This window comes from Condylura cristata, unplaced genomic scaffold (assembly GCF_000260355.1).
Source record: "Condylura cristata isolate star-nosed mole 26May11 unplaced genomic scaffold, ConCri1.0 scaffold00008, whole genome shotgun sequence".
Taxonomy (NCBI): domain Eukaryota; kingdom Metazoa; phylum Chordata; class Mammalia; order Eulipotyphla; family Talpidae; genus Condylura; species Condylura cristata.
Window position 1 is genome coordinate 24252507 of NW_004567109.1, and position 22148 is coordinate 24274654.

A 22148-nucleotide genomic window follows, 5' to 3' on the forward strand; every position below is an offset into this window, starting at 1 on the left:
GCAGAACAGACAGATCGACAAAGTACACTGCTGAGGGGAGCAGCGGGCGGTCAGGAGAGGTCTGCCCGGCCATGTGGTCACCTCCCAGGCAGGCGGGAATCAAACACATGCGGAAGTGGCTTTAGCTTCTCAGTGCTGTGCTTTAACCCGCTGCGCCACCAGGGCGCAGCGGGTTAATTTATATATTTTTTAATTGCCCTCAATTGCTCTTCTGCTACTTGAGGTAATTTCTTCTTTGTTTTGTACATATAAATCACCGTTTCTAGCTAATCCAGTGCCTTGTGTCAGGTATGGGTCCAGATTTAATTAATGGCTGTAACTGCCGCTACAGACAGAAGTTAATTACTCTGGAAAGACTGACCCTACTCATCTAGAACCATTTCAGCTTGGAGCTTTGGAGGTGGAATTTTTTAAATTCTCTTTTGCATTTCTTTAAAAAAAAGATTGATTTATGCATACAAGAGCTGGGGTGTACACCAGACATGTGAGTGGGTGGGGGGAAGGATTCACCAGAGACAATGTGGGGAGCAGAACAGGCAGATCTATGGAAATTCACTGCTGAGGGGAGCAGCAGGCAAGACAGGAGAGGTCTGCTGCGCCATGTGGGTCAGCTCCCTGGCTGGGGATTGAACTTGTGCTCAGTGGTTGCAGATAGCTTCATAGTGCTGTGTTTTAACCCCTTGCACTACCAGGGAGGGCCCTATTTTTTCATTGTCATCATTCTTGTTTGTCTAATTTATTAAGACTTTCAGACATGGGTGGAGTGGATCCATTTGGTACTGGTAAAAGGCACTAAAACTTTGCTGATGAGTGCAGTGTATTTTATAGCCATGTCAAGGCTGAAGCTGTACTTCTGAAACATAGAGTAATGTAAATCAATACAATAAGACAATGTAAACCAATGAATAAAAAGCTTATTAAAAATTTTTTTTCAAACAACTAGCTTTTTAAAATTCTTTTTTTAGGGCCTCCCTAGTGACACAGGGGTAAGTCTCAGCACAATGACGCTATTGACAGACACTGCAGCTCAAGTTTGATCCTTACCCAGGGAGCTGACCCACCTGGCACCGCAGACCTCTCCTGTCTTGCCCACTGTTCCCCTCAGCAGTGTATTTCAATAGATCCACCTGTTCTGCCCCCTACTCTGTCTCTGTTGAATCTGCTCAAACGGCCTCCTTCCATCCCTCCTCTGGCTTACATCCCAGCTCTTGGATGCCTAAATAAAACAAATCTAAATAAATAAAAAAATTAAAATCTTTTTTTCACAGATGTCTGACCTTTTCCCCATTATTTGTTTGAATCGCAACTTCTTACCTCTTTCCCAAAACAAAGAACAAAGTGTTAGGGATGTTTTCAACTGCAGGTTAAGCAAAATGTGACTAAATGTGGCTTAAGCAAATAGGTGGGTATTGGTTTTGCTTTCTGTTTACACAACAAGTACTGTGGAGGTTGGGGGTGCTGGCAATGATTCAGCTGCTCGCTGCCTCTTGGGCTTGACCAGCTTTCCTATTTGGCTGTCCTGAGTGTGCTGGCATCTTGACTTGATGACTATCAACCTGCCTCATGATCACAAGGCACTTGTATATACTCCAGACTGAACATCATGTCCAAGGTGAAAAAAAGGGGATGAACTATTATAAGCAAAGCATCCTCTATGCCATTCCCTTCTCTTTCAAAATAAGTATCCTGCTTAGAGCTGCAGCCCTCCCCTCCTCACACGTCTGCTCACATCTCATTGGCCTGAGCTGTCACATGGCCGGCTCTAATCAGGTGGAAATCTGGGAAAGCCCGCTGCTGAGCTTTCAGTCTCTGCTGTGGAGCTGAGTAAAGACCAAGGGGGTTGGGTATGGCTGCTGGATTAGCCACCTACAGTGTGTGTCACAAAAAATCTGCTCGTATTTGTTTTCCACCTTCCTTGTTTTCTTTATCCGTTCCTGATGCCTTTTGGATGAATCTTCCTCCTGCTCCTATTGCTCATCTGCCTGTGCTGGCTGCAGCCATTCTTCTGTTCAATCCACATCTGGTTCTCAGCGATACACGACTTGTACGCAGTCCTTGCCGCTGAGTCTTCTTCCTTGTTCCTGCCTTTTGTTTATTATAGATCCTCTGTCTTTCAAGGCTAGTTCTTATTTTAAACTCAGTCAGCTCTATTAAGTGTGCTTCATCTTGCAGTTTCTTAGTTTGTTGTTTTTCTCTTATCAAAAATGTGTTTCCCTTTTCAGTTTCTGTTACTTTGGGGGTGTCAGGGAACTTGGCAGGGAAAGAAGGCTCCTGTCACAGGACACTAGCACAGAAAGTCGGTGAAGAGGGACTGTTTGCTGCCTACCTGTTAGCCCTGCCTTAGCGCCAGTGGGGTGAGGCTCCTGTTTTCTGCCTCGTAGGGAAATGGGGGCTCCAGTCTGGGTCCTGAGGAGCGGCACATAGAAGAGGAGAAGACAGTAATGAGAGGACAGTAGTGAGCACAGCTAAAAACCTATTCCCTCAACTTCCCTCAAGCTGCACAACCCTTTACCTCTTTGGCCCAGTTGCCCCACAACTGCCCCCCATCTTCTGTCTTCTCACGCATTTCTCAGTTTTTACCTCAGGGTCTCAAATCTTCAATCCTTCCACACTTTTCTCCCTCCTCTTCCTCCTCTTTCTTTATTATTGTTATGTAGAAGATTTTAAACAAACATGAGTTGAACACAAGTCTGCTATTTCCTATCACCCAGCACCCACAAACCATGGCTACTGTTACTTCCCTCATCCCCACCCTCTCCTCAGACCTGCTGGATTATTGGGTTGTTTTAGCTTTCCATCACCTTAAGCACTTGGCCACCTTGTCACACTTACTGGGTTGTTTTAAAACAAATCTCAGACTCATTTCTGAGGCAAGGTTTGGAGTAGGAAGCTACCACTAGTCTGTATTAGTTCATCATCTTATCTGCTCCATTCAGTAGTTTCCCCCCAACTTTACTATGAAAAATTTCAAACATATAATACAATTAAAAGACCAGAAGGACAACCTTCATACCTATCAACCAAATTCAACATCTTTTAACATTGTGCTTTTTCTTTAACTTGTTCGTGTATATGTCATTGTATGGGGAGGAAATTTTTCCCGCTTTCATCCTTCTAGGCTCTTGGCTAAGATTCTGTAACAAGACAGATTAACAAGAGAAAGACAGAAGTCCAGTTATCAGTGTCATTTCTTATGTACACAGAAGATGGGAGAAATTTTGGGATCAGTAACTCAAAAAGATAGCTAATACTTGGTTTATAGAGCATCATTAATGAAGAGTGATAAATTGTAGGGAAGTGACAAGACAAAGGAAAACAGTTTTGAATGTCCAAGGACAGAAGATTATGAGTTAAAGCATGTGAGAAGCCAAAGGAGTAAGATTTGTTTGCTGGTTTTTCTAGTGCCCTCTCTGGGCAGGTAAGTATCTAGAGTCCGAACCATTAGGGGAAATTTAAACTCTTGCTACCTTAGGCAGAAAGCTGGGAGATAGAGAGTACTTTCCCCATGTTTGCTGCTTTTAATTGCCTTCAACTGTTAATTCTTATGTCAAAAAGGCAGAGTTTGGGGTGATATGGTCTGCTTTCCTTTTTTTTTTCTAAATTGCTTGAAATTTACACAAATATGTTCCAGAGATCAGAACATCTCCCACAGAATCATTTTTATACTTAAATAATTTAGAAAAAAATGCCCCAACTCTTTCATATCTACTTTATAGTCAAATTTCCCTAATTATTCCTGAATTTTAAAATAAACGCATACAAAAACTGGGGTACAGTCCAGAGATGTGGGAGATGAGAGGATTCGGACATAGAGTGGGGAAAAGAACAGGTAGACTGATTGAAAAACACTGCTGAGGAAAGCAGTGAGCAGGACAGAGGTAGTCTGCCACGCCATGTGGCTCACCTCCCTGGCTGGGATTGAACTCATGCCACAGTGGCTGCAGATAGCTTCACAGTGCTGTGCTTTAACCTGCTGTGCCACCAGCAAGGGCCTACTCCCAAATTTTTTAAATTGTACCCCATTAAGATTCATGCTTTGTATTTGGTTGTTATTTGTATTCTCTCTTTTATTTTTTTAGATTTTTTTTATTTTACAAAAGTTGTTATTTGTATTCTCTTAATCCAGAAGTCTTTGTACTTTTATAGTTGTTGTTGATAAGAACTTTGAGAAGCTACACCACTTTGCAGAATAAAGTGTCCTATATTCTAAATTTGCCATATTATTCTTTATGAGAGCTTTCAACATGTTCTCTCACCTATTAGGTACAATTTAGTAAGGTTAAAAAAACGTAAGCAGGCCCTCCCTGGTGGCGCAGCGGGTTAAAGCACTGCACTGAGAAACTAAAGCCACTTCCGCATGAGTTCGATCCCCGCCTGCCTGCCCCGAGGTGACCCCATGGCGTGGCAGACCTCTCCTGACCCGCCCACTGCTCCCCTCGGCAGTGTACTTCATCGATCTGCCTGTTCTGCTTCCCGCTCTGTCTCTGGTGAATCCTCTCACCCTCCGCATCTCTGGCCTGTACCCCAGTTCTGTATGAATAAATAAATAAATCTTTAAAAAAAAAAAAAAACGTAAGCACTCACTCCTAGCCTACCAGGTATGTTTAGTAAGCTCAAGTAGATAAGAAAATAGATAAGGCTGCTTTGGGGACAAAGCCATCACCTTGGATCAGAAAAAACAGCCTAGGTCCAGGAATGCAGAAGCCAAGACCAGAACACATTTCTGTATCAAAGGCCTGAGACTTAACCCCTTCCACCACCAGGAAGGCCTAAACATCAACTTTATAAACTTCACTTGTTATCTTACCAGTTCAAGTCTGGGTGGGCTTTTATCTCCTCTCATTCAGACCCATGGGCTAGTGGTAATGTGCTGGAATCTCTGGCATATGTGTCACTAACCTAATGGCTTTGTATTTGCTAAGGTACTTCTTGGGGTTTCATTATACCTGGATCATGGGCCTCCCTGGAGTCAGCTCCTCTTGCTGCTGACATCTCCATTTCTGGCACAAGAGAAATTCTCAATTTTGGGACTTCTGAGTTCCCTGTGAACTTTACTGTGGTTTTTTTTTTTTGGTTGTTTGTTTGTTTTTGTTTTGTTTTACAGTGTTGTTTTCTTGACTTTTGATTCCTGTAGCAGGAAGGTGTTGAAATTAGAGTTTTATAGTCCATACATGGCCAGGAGAAATTCACTGGGTCTATCTAAGGTTGAGGAACTGGAAATAAGATCCCCTGAAAAATCTATGGCCTTCGGAAGCAGCAAGCAAATTTCCAATGACCTGGACTCACAGGTGGAAAAAGCAAAATAAGGTCGGGGATGGGTATAAATTTTCATCAACCTCCTAACGCAAGGAGGTTGAGGGAAATACACACACGAATACTCAAGATTCATGTAAAAACAAAATCTATTTGTTGAAGTACCGATCTCTGCCAGAGGCAACTGTTTTCCTAGCATGCAAAGCTCAAAATAATTCTGCGGAAAAAACAAGCACCACAATGTGCAAAGGAAAATCAGAATCACTTCAAACTTGTGCTAGGTCACTGAGATAATAGCTGGAGTCGGGTATACAGGACCCCAGAACCCTCACTTTTTAAAGACCAAATTGACGGTTCTCAACGCCTGGGGTAACCTAGCAACACATTCGGACTACGGGATAACAGCAGGGTCAGAAACCACAACGCCGCACCCTTGCGAAGGTCCCCGCCTACCCAACGCCCGGGGGTGTGTCCAGGCGAGGAGGCGGTCCCAGAAGCCGGAAGACCAGTAGGAGACTACATATCCCAAAAGGCTCCGCAGGCGCATCTGACTGGCTGGCCGAGACGGGCGGCAGCGTGATGACGTTTTATAGGGACGCTGGCGCGCGGGATTTAAATTGCGGCGGTTTGCTCAGCGTTAAGGCTTGGTACAGTTCAGGGAGGTGTAGCTTCTCGGCGTTTCACGTTCACGTTTTTCTCCCCCGCGCACCTGCCAGCTGCCCATGGACTCGTCGCTTCATGCCCGCCTGTTTCCTGGTCTCTCCATCAAGATTCAGCGCAGTAATGGTGAGGGGCGGGGTCCCGAGGCCAAGGGGGGGCCCCGTGGGCTCTAAGACGACTGAGATTACTGCGGATCCCCCAAATGGCAAGGCCTGAGATATTCTTGGGGATTCTCCGGTCCGGGTCTCTGCGCTGGTGGTGGGTCCCGGCGCTAGGGAGTGGGCGGGGCTCCCGTGTGCCTTGGACCTCCCGTAAGGAATTAGGGTTGCTAGATTCACTTCCCCCTTCAAAACACCTTGCCTACACTGCTTGGAGGGATTTCGGCTTCCTGGCCGCTTTACTCTTCTATAAACACCTGCCATGTGTCAGGCTTTGGGGTTGAGAGTAACCAGACAGACAAAATCATCACTTTCAAGGAGCTTGCGATTCTGTCTGTGTCTTTGTCTCTCTGTTAAGCAGTTCCCGAAGGTCTGGTTATTAGAAGAGTGGTCTGACACGACCGTCAGGAGTGAGGTACGAAAGACCCTCCATCGCTAGAGCCTCTGTGCTGCGTTGAGGAACAGTTCAGCCAAGGACTAGAGTGACTCCCCAAACATACTTTCAGGCTACTATAGCTTCTCTTTTGAGTGGGAATGAATCCTTATTCCCTGCAGTCGCGTTCAGACCTGCCCATCTCGTAAAGGTGAAGTGCCAGGAGGTTTGTCCTCTATGAGAGGAAAAGACAGCTGTCTTATCCTTCCCTCAGTTCCACATTGAGTCTTTGTGACATCCTAAACGTGAGTAAGGTGGGTAATTCTGGCTTTTTTCTCCGATAGGTATAATTCACAGTGCCAATGTAAGGACTGTGAGCTTGGAGAAATCTTGCGTTTCGGTGGAATGGACAGAAGGAGGTACCACAAAGGGCAAAGAGGTAGGTTTTATGGAAATATGTGCTACATTTAACACTGTCCTACGTAAAAGGTCTGTGGACCTGGGACTTGTGAGAGCCTTGATTCTGAGTCTGTTACCTCTGATCTTGGGGTATTTTTTTTTTTTTTTTAAGATTTATTTTATTTATGCGTACAAGAACTGGGGCATAGGCCAGAGTTTCCTGGGGGTGAGAAGATTTACCAGAGACAGAGTGAGGAGCGGAACAGGCTAATTTACTGAAGGGAGCAGTGGGGGAGACAAGAGAGGTCTGCTGCACCATATGTGAGTTCCCTGGCTGGGCTGGGATCGAACTCAGGCTGTAGCAGTGATAGTCCTAAGACTAAGCCATTAGGCCACCAGGGAGGCCACCAGCGTTTATGTTTTAAAAAAGCATTGTGATGAGCTGAGAAGATAGCCAGACTGGGAGTCTGAAAACCTAGACTTTAGTCTGTCTCTGCCACTTCTACTTTGTGTGTTCACAGGCATATTTCTGCCCCTCTTAGAAATCCAATCCCCATTTATAAAATGTAATAATACTTATCTCATAAGTTTGTTGTGAGGATTTATTCTCCAGGTCCTTTTTCCAGAATGCAGACAAGTGTGTTTGGTGCTAGGTATGCAGACATGGATCAGATAGACTTGGTTACTCTTTCTTGGAACTAAACACATTAATGAACTTGCTTAGTGTATTGTAGTAGGTAGGTATGCAGATGTTTAGGTGGTATATTTGCGAAATAAAAAGGTAGATTACATTACCTGCCCTTGAAAACAAGCAGTTCCTAAAATTCCTTTCTACCAACTATTAGCAGCTCCTTGTGACTTGTTTCCTCATTTTTGTTATTTTCTTATAAATACAACTTTTATTGGACCTTACTCCAGCTTTTTGCCTTTGGAATAAGATCCAGGATTCTTTTTTTTTTTTTTTTTTTTTTTTTAACAAAAGTTTATTTTTACATCATTTTGTACATTTTTTTTCCATCTCAATTGTAATCCCCACAGGTTTCCCATCACCAAGTCACCCGTGTGCCATCACCATAATCCTGTGCATTTCCCTTCCCCCACCCCGTTTTTGATCCCATTCCCCACTCCACCCCCACAAAATGTCTCTGGTATATGGTTGTTCATTGTTTTTGTTATTTTCCACCTGGTCCATTATACTCCTGCTATGAGTGAAACCATCCGGTATTTTTCTTTCTCTTTCTGGCTTATCTCACTAAGCATGAAGATCCAGAATTCTTAATGAGATATTCAAAGCCTTTTCAGGGTTTAACCCCAATCAAAATTTCTTTTGTGCCATACTCTTCCAGCGCCCTGCGCGGGGGCGGATGGGGCAGCTTCCCACTCTGCACCCGTGCCTAGAGCCTTGCCGTCACACTCCCACTCTTACTCCTTCCTCCCTGGATGCTCTCCTGTAATCATCAATGTTAGAATCAATGCTCATTGCTATTAATCAATATTAATATCAGAGCTAGGGTTAAAACTGTGGTGTCATGTTTATCACTGTAATTTAGGGTTTAGAAATGGGAGGTGGGGAATTGTGTACTAAGGGTCTGTAGAAATAGTGATGAAAGTGTGGTTATTGACGTACCTGTCAGCTTTTGCATTTGATGATTCTCCCCTGGTCTATCTCATGTGCTTAGTTTTCCAGCCCTTGTGCATAAGGTGAGCTGCTGAACACAAGGGCAATGATATGTCTTAATTTGTCACTAAGTACTTTCCCCTCGTCTGCTGCCTTACTCCTGACTAATAAATGTTGGAATGAGCCAGTTAATAAATATAGGTTGCATATCTGGAAGGTAAAACTCTTGCCCTAGAGTTCATGCTTCAGATCTGTCCCATTTTAGGATACAAATAATCATTAGTTGGTGCTGTTTTGAGTGTTGAAACCTGTTATGAAGTTGTGCTAATGTTCCTAGAAGGTTGCAGGACTCTGGTGATGTAAACCTAGAATTGTGACCTCATTGTACACATGAGCAGGAAGTAGAGAAAACATGAACGGGAAGCTGTGACTGGGCAAGAAGTTTCTGGGCCCAGTAGAAAATGTAGGTAGATTTAAGGTTAGATAGTAGTTCTCATGAACTTATTCCTGCCCATAAGATCCTGAAAGGCCCTCCATTTTGACTATCAAAGGGAGAGTTAGGACTAGTTTCCTCCTTGAGGTCAGCCAGCAAGAAGTACCTGGGGGGCTGTGCCCATCAGGAATGCACAGTCTGGCAGAACAGTAGTGGAACCAAGTGACCTAGGTCTACTGTGGGCCACCTGACAGTTTGCCTGCCTGTTGCCTTCCTCTTTACCTCCTTCCACTCACATCTACCATTGACTTCGAAATCAAGAAACCCATATCCATCTAGATGGTAAACCATCACTAAGCAATAAATATTTGTTTATAGTTATTTGTATGTGGTGGAACTTAGAATTGGTAAAGTCTTAATTTAGGGGTAGCCTTGGTTGCAAAGACAGTTAGACTGAACAACTGTGGGAGGTTTTTTTTTTTTAAGATTGATTTATTTTTGCATACAAGAACTGGGTTACAGGCCAGAGGATAAGGGGGTAAGAAGATTCACCAGAGACAGAGTGGGGAGCAGAACTGGCAGATCTACGAAGTACACTGCTGAGGGGAGCAGTGCGCAGGCCAGGAGAGGTCTGCTGCACCATATGAGTCACCCCCTAGCCAGGGATTGAACTTGTGCTACATTGGCTGTAGATAACTTCACGGTACTATGCTTTAACCTATTGCACCACCAGGGAAGGCCCCTGAACAAACTGTTGTTCCACAGAAACTTTTACTTGTTCCTTGCAGATTGATTTTGATGATGTGGCCGCTATAAATCCAGAACTTTTACAGCTTCTTCCCTTACACCCTAAGGACAATCTGCCCTTGCAGGAGAATGTAACTGTCCAGGTAGGTGTCTGTCATCTGGCCATAGCCAGTGTCCCAATTTTCTTGTTGACTCAATTTTCTTGTTGACTGTTTGCTGCTTTATGTCCTAGAACTGCCTAGGGCTTAAGTGCAGCACACAGACCCAGGGTAGACATTGAAAATTGATATTGCTTTATATTATGTTGGTCTGTTTGTTTTTCAGAAACAAAAACGCAGATCAGTCAACTCCAAAATTCCTGCTCCAAAGGAAGGTAAATGGTTTATTCTCTTGGGATCTGTTTCGGGAATGATCTTGGGCCTCAGGAAACTGTGACGCAGACCCATTGTTTATTTAACAGATAGCTTAGGTGTGGCAGAGCCCTGCTCTTTCTTCCAAGCATTTTTCTCAGTGAGAAATCATCCAGATAGCTACAGAAATGAGGGGAGAGAGGTGTTGGTCAAAGACTACAGAGTTTCTGTTAAGCAAGATAAGTTGTGGAGACATACAACACATGTCTATTTAAACTTAAACTTGCTTATTATTATTATTACTTTTTTAAATAATAGTTTATGTTTACATCATTTTGTACCTTTTTCCATCTCAGTTGTAATCCCCGTGGGCTTCCCATCACCAAATCACCCGGGTGCCATCACCATAGCCCAGTGCACTTCCCCACCCCCCATTCTCATTCCCACTCCACCCTGGTAAAATGTCTCTGGTATATAGTTGTTCATTATTATTATTATTATTATTTTCTCCTTGGTCTTTTATACTCCTGCTATAAGTGAAAACATCCAGTATTTTTCCTTTTCTTTCTGGCTTATCTCACTAAGCATGATCCCTTCCAGCTCCATCCATGTTGCTGCAGAAGGCAGGTATTTTTTTTTTCTGTTTGGTTACTGAGTAATATTCCATTGTGTATATGTGTTGTTTATTTATTTTTTTTAAAGATTTAATTATTTATGATACAAGAGCTAGGGTGGCACAGACCAGAGGTGAGGGGAGTGAAAGGATTCACCAGCGACAGAACAGGGAGCAAACCAGGCAGATCTACTGAAATACACTGCCGAGGGGAGTAGAGGACTGGACAGGAGAAGTCTGTGCCATGTGGGTCACCTCCCCAGGGATCAACCTTGAGCTGTAATGTCTGCAATAGCTTCATAGTGCTGTGCTTTAATCCATTGCACCAACAGGGAGGACCCACAAATAAATCTTTAAAAAAAAAAAAAAGAACACTTTTTACAAATTACTAGGAAATAGAAAACTTGTAATTATTCACACTTTTCATGAAAGACATGGATTATATTAGAGCTATCAGATCAGCCTAAATTTAGGTGACTCATAAATTTAGGACATGTTAATGTTTGCAAATATAATGCCATGTATTTTATTTCCAAAGCTATGGGTTCTTTTATTTTAGGGATGATAAATTGTTTCTTATGAAGAAAACTGTGTATAGATGGGTAGAAATTGATAAGAACTCAACTATAACTCAAGTGTTTTTTAAAAGATTTATTTATGCATACAGAACTGGGCGGTGAGCAGGGGCGGTGAGGACTCACCAGAGACATAGTGGGGAGCAGAACAGGCAGCATGACAAAGTACACTGCTGAGGGGAGCACTGGGCAAGACAGGAGAGGTCTGCTGCGCCATGTGGGTCAGCTCCCTGGCCAGGGATCAAACTCCTTGCTGAGGCAGCTGCAGCTAGCTTCCTAGTTCTGTGCTTTAACTGGTTGCACCACCAGGGATGGCCTTATAACTCAAGTTTTTAAGCATTCTTTATGATTCCAGAAAATCATTGTAGCTGATTATGTGGTCTCTGATTATGTGGCCCAGACCTGGATCTGTAAAGCAGCCTGGAGCAGTGATAAAAAGCCGACACCTTGGAATCTCACAGTCCTAGGTTCACATTCTTGCTCTGACTCTTTTTAGTTAAGTAACATTGGGCAAGTTGCTTAATTTCTCTGAGACTTAATGTCATATGGGAATATTGAGATTTACCTTCTGGTGTTGCTTTGAGATATGGAAAGATCATACAATGATATGTGTTGCTGTTAAGACCAGTATTGCTTTTTGCTTGAAAGGATTAGGCCTGTCTCCCCAGAAATGATTTTAGTTTGGTTGTAGGTTCCTGCATTGACTTGAGAAAAATGCTTTTGTGGGAAATATCCTTGTCCTTAAAAGCTCTCAGATTTATAGAATACGAGCAAATTAGTTTTGAGATCACTGGTATTTGTTCTAATTTTTCCTTTCCTCCGGTGGAAGGAATGGGAGTTGGCAGGCTCCTTCCCCGGTGGTTGGGACCCACCGCACCGACAGAATCTTGGCGGGACCTCTGACACCCTCCTGTTGCCCTGTTGGCCCCTGTTAATGCTGCACTGTTTGGCTGTTGCCCTGGCTCCCCAGGTCTTCGAGGCCGCTCTACTCGCATGTCCACCGTCCCAGAGGTTCGCATCACCACTCAGGAGAATGATATGGAGGTGGAGCCACCTGCACCTGTAAACTCCCGCAAGCACTTCTCCGCTTCCGGTGAGTAACAGATCTACTTTCTCTATGTTTGAGGCCTTGATGCAACCCCTCAGGACACGGCCCTCTCCCTGTCCTGGAATGTCGGAGGATTCCCACAACCTCCCACCCCGGACTTCAGTACCGTCCCTGCCCCACAACACTGCCCCTTATCTGGAAATCATCTCATTTTACTTTCTTAATTTTTGAAACATATATAGAGAAGTGCACAAATCATTGAATATAGTTCACAAACTGAGCACACACGTAACATACACATCAAACAGAATTCCCTGTACCCTGAAAGCCCTCAAGCCACCTTCCAGTTCCTAACCCCTATAGATAGCTATAGTCTTGGTTTCTAATAGTATAGACTAGCTTTTTCTCTTACTGGCTTTTATGAAAATAGATTTTGAAAAATATACATAAGAAACTAAGTTAACTATCAATTTTTTAGATTTACAAAGTAGGTACAGATTTTGGAAGATACGTGATCATCACATGAAACACATAAGCTCTAATAAAATGAAAGTAAACGAGTGTGGAAAATAGTGAGGTGTCATGGATGATACTTTTCTGAGTTGAATCAATATGGTTCATTGTTGCTTAGGTTCCCATTACCCGTGGTTTTTTAGGATTGCTCCTGTTAACCACCCAGTTTGCAAGACTTTGGAGAAGTCATTAAAGGGCTGGCTTTTCTCCCAAATGAGTAGAGGGGCCTGAACAGCTTGAATGCCAGGGTCAAGCCTAAAACAGCCCAGGTCAGGGCCCTTCCTGGTGGCACAACAGGTTAAAATGCAGCATCGTGAAGCTAGCTGCAGCCACTTCAGGTAACCCACATGGCACGGCAGATCTCTCCTGTCTCCTCCGCTGCTTCTTCAGCGGTGTACTTTGTCAGTCGGTCTGTTCAGCTCCCCACTCTGTCTCTGGTGAATCCTCTCACTTCCTACACCTCTGGTCTATACCCTGTTTCTGTATGCATAAATAAATTTAAAACAAAACAAAAAGCAGTCCAGGTCATTAGAGGCTCTTCTAACCTGGCGAGTTAACTCAGGTGGCTTGAGCACTCTGCTAACAGGCTTTTCATGATGAAGCCCATACTGAACTACTTACTCACAAACACTTTAATAAAGATGCCTTGGCTCCAGAAGCCTCTACACAGAAACTGGTCAGGTTTAGGGTGTAGGCCGGGATGAAGGCAAAAGTCCAAACGCTGCTCATGCTGAGGGAGCGCAAGTTCTTGCTGAGCTGGCTGTCCCCCTCCTCCTGGCCTATAACCTTCTAGGGTGATAAGCACAGCTGTGGTTGACCTGCCTGCTTCTCCAATGATTCTTGTTCCCTAACAGCTGGCCCCCCTAGGATTTCCTGCCCTGCAGTGGCTGAAATACCATTGACTATGGTCAGCGAGGAGGTGGAAGAGCAAGGCCATTCCATCCGAGGCACCTCTTCTGCAAACCCTGTGAACTCAGGTAGACACGCTGAGCTGTCTGCTGCCCTGCTGCTAATGCAGGACAGGTAGTTACATTCTTTTCCAAACCCGGCCTGCCTTGCCACCTGAGTTCAAACTGTTTGTCCCATGGGGGCATGTTTGCCCTGTGGCCATGTATTCAGTCTTTCACAAAAGGCAAACCTCAAGCTGGCAGGAGCCCTCTGATGTGGTTGAGGTGTTGTCACAACTAAAGTTTTGCTAACACCTGAGGAATTGCCCAGAATGATCATCAAGACAAGCAGGGAGTATCTCACCTCTCCAGGTTGCTGAGAAATTGCCACAGGCAGAGAGAGAGAGAGTTTGGAATATTCACATTAAAAAGCCTTTGCTTTGTGGGCCTGGCCATCCCAAAGCCCAACTGTTGCTTCTCCTTGCATATAGTGATTTAATAATAAGCATTTAGAGAAGGCCTAGTCCTGGGAAACTCTGTACTGACTCAGTAAAACAACCACAGAACAAGCTCCTAGGCAGTTAAGAAAATGGGCTTCCTTTTTCCCCTCTAGTTCGAAGGAAATCATGTATTGTGAAAGAAATGGAAAAAATGAAGAGCAAGAGAGAAGAAAAGAGGGCCCAAAACTCTGAAATGAGAATAAAACGAGCTCAGGTACATTTCTGAAGAGAGCGGGCAAGACTTTTGGACAGGTAGCCTTAGTCACACCTTTCGATTGTCAGAGGTATGGGTGGAAGCTACTGTTCCTGAGGCTCCAGTGCAGATACCCAGAAGGGTTAGCTTGTTTCTCACCATGATGCAGTGAAGAACTAATGCAGATATTCTTCTGAAGGCCCTCTGATGAGGAATGTGTTTCATGCTGATGACCCATTGGGCACGCCATCACAGTGCAAAGCCCAGCTGTACTCTGGGCACAGTTACCTGCCTTTCCCCACCTCCTAGTGCCAGGACCTGCGGTGAAGTTCTAGTTTGGACCATTAGATGGGTTAATTGCTCTGGGGAATCCCAGCCTGTGGTCTGGGTGTGGGAGGAGCATGGCTCTCACCTCAGTTCCTTGGTGGTCAGGTTTGTGCCTAGGCCCACCTGCCAATTTCTGTTCCCCCGGCTTTGTTCCTGGACTCAGCCTGGAGTCAGGGTAGAAGGGTGAGCTCGTGTGGGGACTTTTTCAGCCCTGAGGGCCATGTGCATGTAAAGAGCAGCTGTTGCTGGGCTCTGAGAGCGTGCGCATCTTGGCAAGCATCTTGTCCCAAACAGGAGTATGACAACAGCTTTCCTAACTGGGAATTTGCCCGGATGATCAAAGAATTTCGGACTACCTTGGAATGTCATCCACTTACTGTGACTGATCCTGTAAGTAAACCCAAAAGACTTCTACCTCTCCTTTCTGAGTAGGTGCACAACTGAGACACAGAAAACTTTTCCTTATAGGAGTCAGAGCAAGTAGGAATCACCACTCGCCTGTATGAGTTTATTAATACCATTTGCTAGGTTGGTATTAGTAAGGCCTGGATGGGAGAGTTGCTCTTTATCAATTCCCTTTAATATGTACCTGCTTACACTGGTTGGCTGGAGCCATATATCACAAAAAAAGTGCTGAAAACTCCTGTAGGCAGCAGAGTCAGAAAGCTGGGAAGAAAATTCAGAGATCCTTTGTGCTCTAGAGTAACTAGTAGGAGAGACAGAGTCCTGGTATTTGATCTTAGCCCATGTCTAGGCCAGCCTATGGAATTGGAAGGGGAGGGATCTGGACACTCTTTCTTTCAATACTGCTCTCACCCTTTGCTGGTCGTTGTCTTCTCATCCTCTCCAAGATCGAAGAGCATAGGATATGTGTCTGTGTTAGGAAACGTCCACTGAATAAACAAGGTAAGCCCTGTGCAGCCAGAAAGTGGCTTTGGGCTGAGTGGGGGTTCCCCTGTGTCCAGGGAGGGTTCCCTGAAATACTGTCTTTCTGCAGAATTGGCCAAGAAAGAAATTGATGTGATTTCCATTCCTAGCAAGTGTCTCCTCTTGGTACATGAACCCAAATTAAAAGTGGACTTAACAAAGTATCTGGAGAACCAAGCATTCTGTTTTGACTTCGCATTTGATGAAACAGCTTCAAATGAGGTTGTGTACAGGTTAGTCCTCATTTCTTCATTTCCCTTCTTTATCCCTGCTTTTTTTTTTTTAAGATTTATTTTATTTATTTATGCATATTAGAGCAGGGGTGTAGGCCAGAGGTGTTGGGGGTGAGAGAATTCACCAGAGACAGTGGAGAGCAGACAGGCAGATTGTCTGAAACATACTGCTGAGGGGAGCAGTGGGCAAGACAGGAGAGGTCTGCTATGTGGGTTCGCTCCCTGGTCAGGGAACAAACTCAGAGCATAGTGGTGATAGTGCTGAGATTTAACTCCTAGGCCATTAGAGAGGCCCTATGTGTATATTTGTGATCCACAAAACCTAAAATGTTTTAGGTGTCTACTTTAGAGGGCTTCCTCTGGTCTGTACGTTGCCTTATGCTGAAAGTCAGCAGCTAAGCTCAGGCTTTCATTTGTGTCTCCAGGGTTCAAGAGAGGAGCTGGTGACTCAGAGTGAGAGCCATCAGCCTATTCCTATTCCTATCTCAGCCCAGATTCAGCCCTCCCCATTTGGATAGGAGAATTAGATTTTTAAGTGGGGCTGGAGTTCAGGGTCCTCTTAGAATTGTAGTGTTTTGTGCTTGGAAGGAGCACCCAGGAGTTCTACAGCAAAGGGCAGTGGACCTTTATTCTAGGGAGCACATTTTGGAGAAAGAGGTATACTCTTCCCTGTCCTGTCTCTTAGGTTCACAGCAAGGCCACTGGTACAGACAATTTTTGAAGGGGGCAAAGCAACCTGTTTTGCATATGGCCAGACGGGAAGTGGCAAGACACACGTAAGTATTCAGGCCTGCTGGTCAGTCCCTTAAAAGGTGGGCAATAAGTTTCTTGTAGAAAGTCCTCTCAGTGTCCCATCACCAGATAAAATGGATGTGCCAGGTACAGTTAGGGGCCTTACCCTTCCAGACTTTGGCATGGCACCTTGGACGCGGGAGCCAGTTGTGCTCTGGCCTGTGCCAAGGGCCCTTTACCACAGTCTTCTGTGCTTTCCTTTGCAGACTATGGGTGGCGACCTCTCTGGGAAAGCCCAGAATGCATCCAAGGGGATCTATGCAATGGCCTGTAAGTAGTATGTTCTGCCGCAGTGGGTTGGGCACACAAAGGCAGGCAGTTTACCTAACCCAGGTTCTCTCCCACAGCTCGGGATGTCTTCCTCCTGAAGAATCAACCCCGCTACCGGAACCTGGGCCTGGAAGTCTATGTGACATTCTTTGAGATCTATAATGGGAAGGTAGTTGTCAGGGAGCCCCTCATTTATGATTTGGGCACCCCTGGACTTTGTAAAATCTTGACATTGGCTAGATATTATAGCCCAAACCACCTTAAGCTGTGAAGCCTGTGATGGGCTGCTCTGTGTGGATGTGAGGGAGCTTCCTCTGCTGGTGGGATGGCACGAGATCTCAACCAGTATGGCAGGAGTGGTCCTCAGGGCTCCCTTTCAGATGGAAGGTTTGTGTTAGGAGCTCCCATTAAAAAGCTCTTTCCCCAATGGTACACATTCACACCATATATTCTCTCTTCAGATAGAGAGGATCCACTGATCAGGAAATGTTATTGCCATTTGTGTGGAAATTCCCAGATCGGGCCCTCCATGGTGGCACAACGAGTTAAAGCGCAGCACTGTAAAGCTGGCCGCAGCTGCTTCAGTGCGAGTTCGATCACCAGCCCCAGAGATGACCCACATGACTCTCCTGACGCGCCCGCTGCTCCCCTCAGCAGTGTACTTTGTTAGTCGGCCTGCTCTGCTCCCCATACTGTCTCTGTTGAATCTTCTTACCGCCCCTGCACCTCTGGCCTGTACCCCAGCTCTGTATGCATAAATAAAAAAAGGAGAAACTTCCCAGAGCCAAAAGAGAACCTACTGAATTATACTAGGAATGCTTTACTTTCGGATAAAGAGGAAAACTGTTACTCGCTCAGGCTCACACAGTTAATAAAGAGCAGAGTCCCATCAAACTGAGGCAGCCTGGTTCATATCCCAAGTGTGCTGCTCTTTGCTAGTCTGACTTGGACTCAGCAACTTCTATCTACTGTGCTGGCTGCCAGCCTTTGTCTAAGCTGGGGTAGGCTCAGAAAAGGGGAGTGGTCAATGGGGTTCCCGGTGCCTGATGACCTTTTACCCTTGCCCGGCACAGCTGTTTGACTTGCTAAATAAGAAGGCCAAGCTGCGCGTGCTGGAGGACGGCAAGCAGCAGGTGCAGGTGGTGGGGCTGCAGGAGCACCTGGTTAACTGTGCCGACGATGTCATCAAGATGATCGACGTGGGCAGTGCCTGCAGGTGAGCCCTGGTGAGGGAAGGGACTGCCTTCTGATGCTCAGTTTGGGTGACCGAGCCTCGCCCTCGCCCCTGCTGTCTTCATGGGGCACAGCTCCCCCAGCGCGGTGAGGACGGTGAAGGCCTCTGCCTTGGGGTATCAGCTGGGGGAATGACTCGGCCAGTTGCTCATCAGGAGATGTTGAGTTATTTTAAATCTAAGTCCAGCTATTCCTATGCTCTTACTTCAGAGTAAATAAGAGCTCTGGGCTTCTCTGGGTCTCTTGTTGCTCTTGTCTCCCTCCTGCTATGTTGAGAGACAGGAGCGCTGGGTCTGTTCTCGGCTGGAAGTAATGGCACCATAGCTCCATTATAGATGAGTGAGGTGCTCTTCTGCCCAGGAGGACAGAAGAGAGGTCTGGGATGGGAAGACCTGTGTCCCTCTCTTACCAGAAAATTCACTCACTCACCAGAGAGCCTGAGGTGAACTCTGGGGTGCTCTGGACTCTGGAGATACTGTAGCTGGCCACCTCAGAAACTCCTAGCTTTACTTTGCCCTTCTTTATGCCACAGGACCTCTGGGCAGACATTTGCAAATTCCAACTCTTCACGCTCCCACGCCTGCTTCCAGATTCTTCTTCGAGCCAAAGGGAGAGTGCATGGCAAGTTCTCTTTGGTGGATCTGGCAGGGAATGAACGAGGAGCAGACACTTCTAGTGCTGACCGGCAGACTCGCATGGAGGGTGCAGAAATCAACAAAAGTCTCCTGGCCCTGAAGGTAGCAGCTAGCTAGAGGCTCCTGGCCTGGAAGGCTGCTGGTGGAGAAAGGGAGGGGTGGGGGAGGGGAGAGGGACTTCAGGTGGCCTGCCGTTCCACAGGAGTGCATCAGGGCCCTGGGACAGAACAAGGCCCACACCCCGTTCCGAGAGAGCAAGCTGACACAGGTGCTGCGGGACTCCTTTATCGGGGAGAACTCCAGGACCTGCATGGTAAGTAGGGTTGCTCTGGAGGCGGAGCACAGGGAGATGTTTAGTCCTGGCCCTGGGCAAGGGACTTGGTGGCACCCCTGGCTGTCTGGGTTCCCAGGTTCTGGCTCCTGCGTTTCTCTGCCAAGATAGAAGGACTGTGTATCCACGAAGCTCCTGGTTTGGAGAGGTTATCATCCCTCCCTTACCTGGTAGAAGAGGGTTCTCAGGGAAGTAAGAGAGGAAAATTATTGCCTTCTCTGTAGCTTCCCTCAGGTCACTGGTTCACAGCCTAAAAGCACACTGGAGCCCAGGGATAGGCCTCAAATGAATTTTTTGATTCCCTTTATTTTATCTGTAAGCCCTTCTAGTTAGGGTCTGACCTTCCTCCATTCCAGGGAATATCTTCTCTTTTTCCTGTGCGGAAAATAGAAATTTCTAAATAAGTGCTAAACACTTCTCCCTCAGGCATTATCCCTGAGCCTGGGTGAACTGAAGGTTCCAGGATGAGCCAGAAAGGTTTTAGATGTGATCTTGGTAAGATCTTGGTCAGCAAAGAGCTATAAAGAAGCAGTAGGTAATCAGATAAGCCTTTAAAGGCAGGAAACCAATTTTTTTTTTAAGATGGATTAATTTATGCACACAAGAACTGGGGCACAGGCTAGAGGTGTGGGGAGGTTGAAAGGATTCTCCAGAGACAGAGTGGGGAGCAGAACAGGCCAACTGATGTAGTTCATTGCTGAGGGGAGCAGCAGGTGGGGCAAGAGAGGTCTACCATGCCATGTGGTTCAGCTCCCTGGCTGGGACTGAACTTGAGCTGCAGTGGCTGTGGATAGCTTCACAGTGCTGCGCTTTTACTGTTGTGCCACTAGTGAGGGCCCAGGAAACCAACTTCTAAGGCATTTGAATTACAGTGCTCGTGAGGCAAGTTGCCCAGAGAGAGCATTTAAAAGGCCCTCCCCACCAGTGCCACGTTGGGTATCAGTGGCTGGAAGAGACCCCTCCATCAGCCCCTCTTCAGGAGCAGACAATGTACTGCCTTTATACTGAATCTTTAACTGCTCATTCTCTATTTTGCAGATTGCCATGATCTCGCCAGGCATAAGCTCCTGTGAATATACACTAAACACACTCAGATATGCAGACAGGTAAGGACTGATGCCTACAGTCTGGTAGGATGGGGGAGGGGCCAGAGGTGGGAAGTGAGAGGCAACGAGTGGCTAGAGGGCTTGCGGCCTTAGTATGTATGCCAGGAGACTGCTCTGGGATCGAAAGCATCTTGTTTTCTTAGGGTCAAAGAGCTAAGCCCCCACAGTGGATCCAGTGGGGAGCAGCCAACTCAAATGGAAACAGAAGAAATGGAAGCCAGCTCTAATGGGGCCCTGATCACAAGCAATGTAAGGGGCACAGAGGGGAGAGGCAACACAGAAATGTGGCCTGCTGGGCTGGGAACTGGGCCATCCTGTTGTGTCTCTCCCTCTGGGTCCCCTTAGTTCTCCAAAGAAGAAGACGAACTGTCTTCCCAAATGTCCAGCTTTAATGAAGCCATGACTCAGATCAGGGAGCTGGAGGAGAGGGCCATGGAAGAGCTCAAGGAGATTATACAGGTAGGGCTGGCCCTGGGAAAGGGGGGACTGGCTTCCACCCTAGCACGGACCCTCAACGGTGCTCTGCTCTGTGTCTGCCACGTGACCTGGGCTTTGCACCCTGGGATCCTCAGGTTGGGATGGCCAGAAACAGCCCTCCACACTAGCATTCCTTAATTCTCCACCTCTCCTGCTAGCTTTTCTTCTAGAACAGCTAATTAACATACTCCCTTCTCTAAACTGGTTCACGTAGACTTTCCTCCATCCTCCTAGTTGAAACCAGGCTCTCCAGAAACCCCCTGGAAGAGAAATTTATCCACAGGAACCCTGTCTTGCTTGTTCAGTGAATGCTCACCAGCTGCTTTCTGTATGCCGGCTCCAAAACCACAAAACTTGGATAGTAAGCCTTAGAGTGTGAGTCTAGTTTTGGGAGGTGGATGAACACAAATTGTGACAAAAGTTGAGAGATACTAGAAGGAGATTTTGAGCCGTGTTGGTCCTTGACCGAGTGTGAGCATGGCCATGGGTTTGCAGTGGGAATGAGACTGTATAACTACTTAGGAAGTGGGATTGGTGGACGAGCAGGATGGAAGAACAGGTTATTCAGATTTCTGGCCCAGGTCTCAAGACAGATGATGACATTCATTTCACATAACAGAAGGGACAGGTTTGGGGTAGGCAGGAAGTTGAGGAACACTGCACAGAGGGGCAGGGCAGGGTGTGGGCCATGACTTGAGGAAGAGGTGTCTCGCACAAGCATCTGCACTGCAGGTGGTCAGAGTTCCAGGAATGACTTGCTAAACTGATTGAGCCACGATTGAGCTGACAAGGTGTTCCCTGTGTTGTTGCAGCAAGGACCAGGCTGGCTGGAACTCTCTGAGATGACCGAGCAGCCAGACTATGACCTGGAGACCTTTGTGAGCAAAGCAGAGTCTGCCCTGGCCCAGCAGGCCAAGCACTTCTCAGCTCTGCAAGGTGGGTGCAGCTGAAGGGCCCAGCTTCTGCGGGTGGTGCCAGCTCTGCCTTGAGGGGATGGGGCTTCTGCAGTGCTCACCAGAGCCCTGTGCACCATGCCTTCTTCCTTTCAGATGTCATCAAGGCCTTGCGCCTGGCCATGCAACTGGAAGAGCAGGCCAGCAGACAAATCAGCAGCAAGAAACGGCACCAGTGACAACTCCAAATAAAGATCTGTTTGGTTCCACACCCAGCCTCTGCCCCTTCCCACCTCCCCAGCGAACTTTGGGTAGGTGGTGGGTCTAGTCATCAGGGTCCGAGCAGGGAGTGTCTGAGCCCAGGGCACCTAGGGAGGGCCTTAGAGTGCCGGGGGATACTGCTGGGACACTACTTTGTTTCCTTCAGTTGTGCCCTCAGGGACGCAAGCATGTCAGCCTTCTCTCCAGGAGGGGAGGCTCTCTGGTGTGGTTCTCCCTGGGGCAGCATTCTGCCTGCATGGACTGGCTGCTGAAGGCAGGTACTCTGGGTTTGTCAGGGCTCTGGGGAAGAGGAGCCTGTGGTTCAGCTATCTGGGTTCTGTCC

The 22148-nt window shown here is 46.4% G+C and overlaps 1 protein-coding gene across 4 annotated transcripts; it reads left to right on the forward strand.

The window, feature by feature from the left end:
• The first annotated feature begins 5946 nt into the window (after positions 1-5946).
• Positions 5947-22117, forward strand: KIF2C (kinesin family member 2C). 4 transcript variants are annotated; one of them, XM_004678924.2, is made up of 21 exons: positions 5947-6039; positions 6789-6883; positions 9683-9784; positions 9966-10014; positions 12150-12272; positions 13595-13717; positions 14241-14341; positions 14942-15037; positions 15499-15553; positions 15645-15807; positions 16493-16583; positions 16806-16869; positions 16947-17038; positions 17943-18085; positions 18635-18839; positions 18940-19050; positions 20107-20174; positions 20318-20423; positions 20520-20633; positions 21464-21587; positions 21701-22117. In XM_004678924.2, the coding sequence occupies exons 1-21, from the start codon at positions 5976-5978 to the stop codon at positions 21781-21783; spliced, it is 2172 nt and encodes a 723-aa protein (XP_004678981.1). In that variant the 5' UTR covers positions 5947-5975; the 3' UTR covers positions 21784-22117. The 4 variants fall into 4 exon arrangements, with proteins under 4 accessions (XP_004678981.1, XP_004678982.1, XP_004678983.1 ...); XM_004678925.2 differs by lacking the exon at positions 13595-13717; XM_004678926.2 differs by lacking the exons at positions 5947-6039; positions 6789-6883 and adding an exon at positions 8837-9236.
• Positions 22118-22148: the final 31 nt, after the last annotated feature.

Excerpts from the sequence above, each read along its gene's own strand:
- KIF2C (XM_004678924.2), top strand. The coding sequence starts at position 5,976 with ATGGACTCGTCGCTTCATGCCCGCCTGTTTCCTGGTCTCTCCATCAAG. Across the intron at positions 12,273-13,594 it reads CAAGCACTTCTCCGCTTCCG|CTGGCCCCCCTAGGATTTCC; the intron begins GTGAGTAACAGA and ends GTTCCCTAACAG. Across the intron at positions 18,840-18,939 it reads AAAGTCTCCTGGCCCTGAAG|GAGTGCATCAGGGCCCTGGG; the intron begins GTAGCAGCTAGC and ends GCCGTTCCACAG.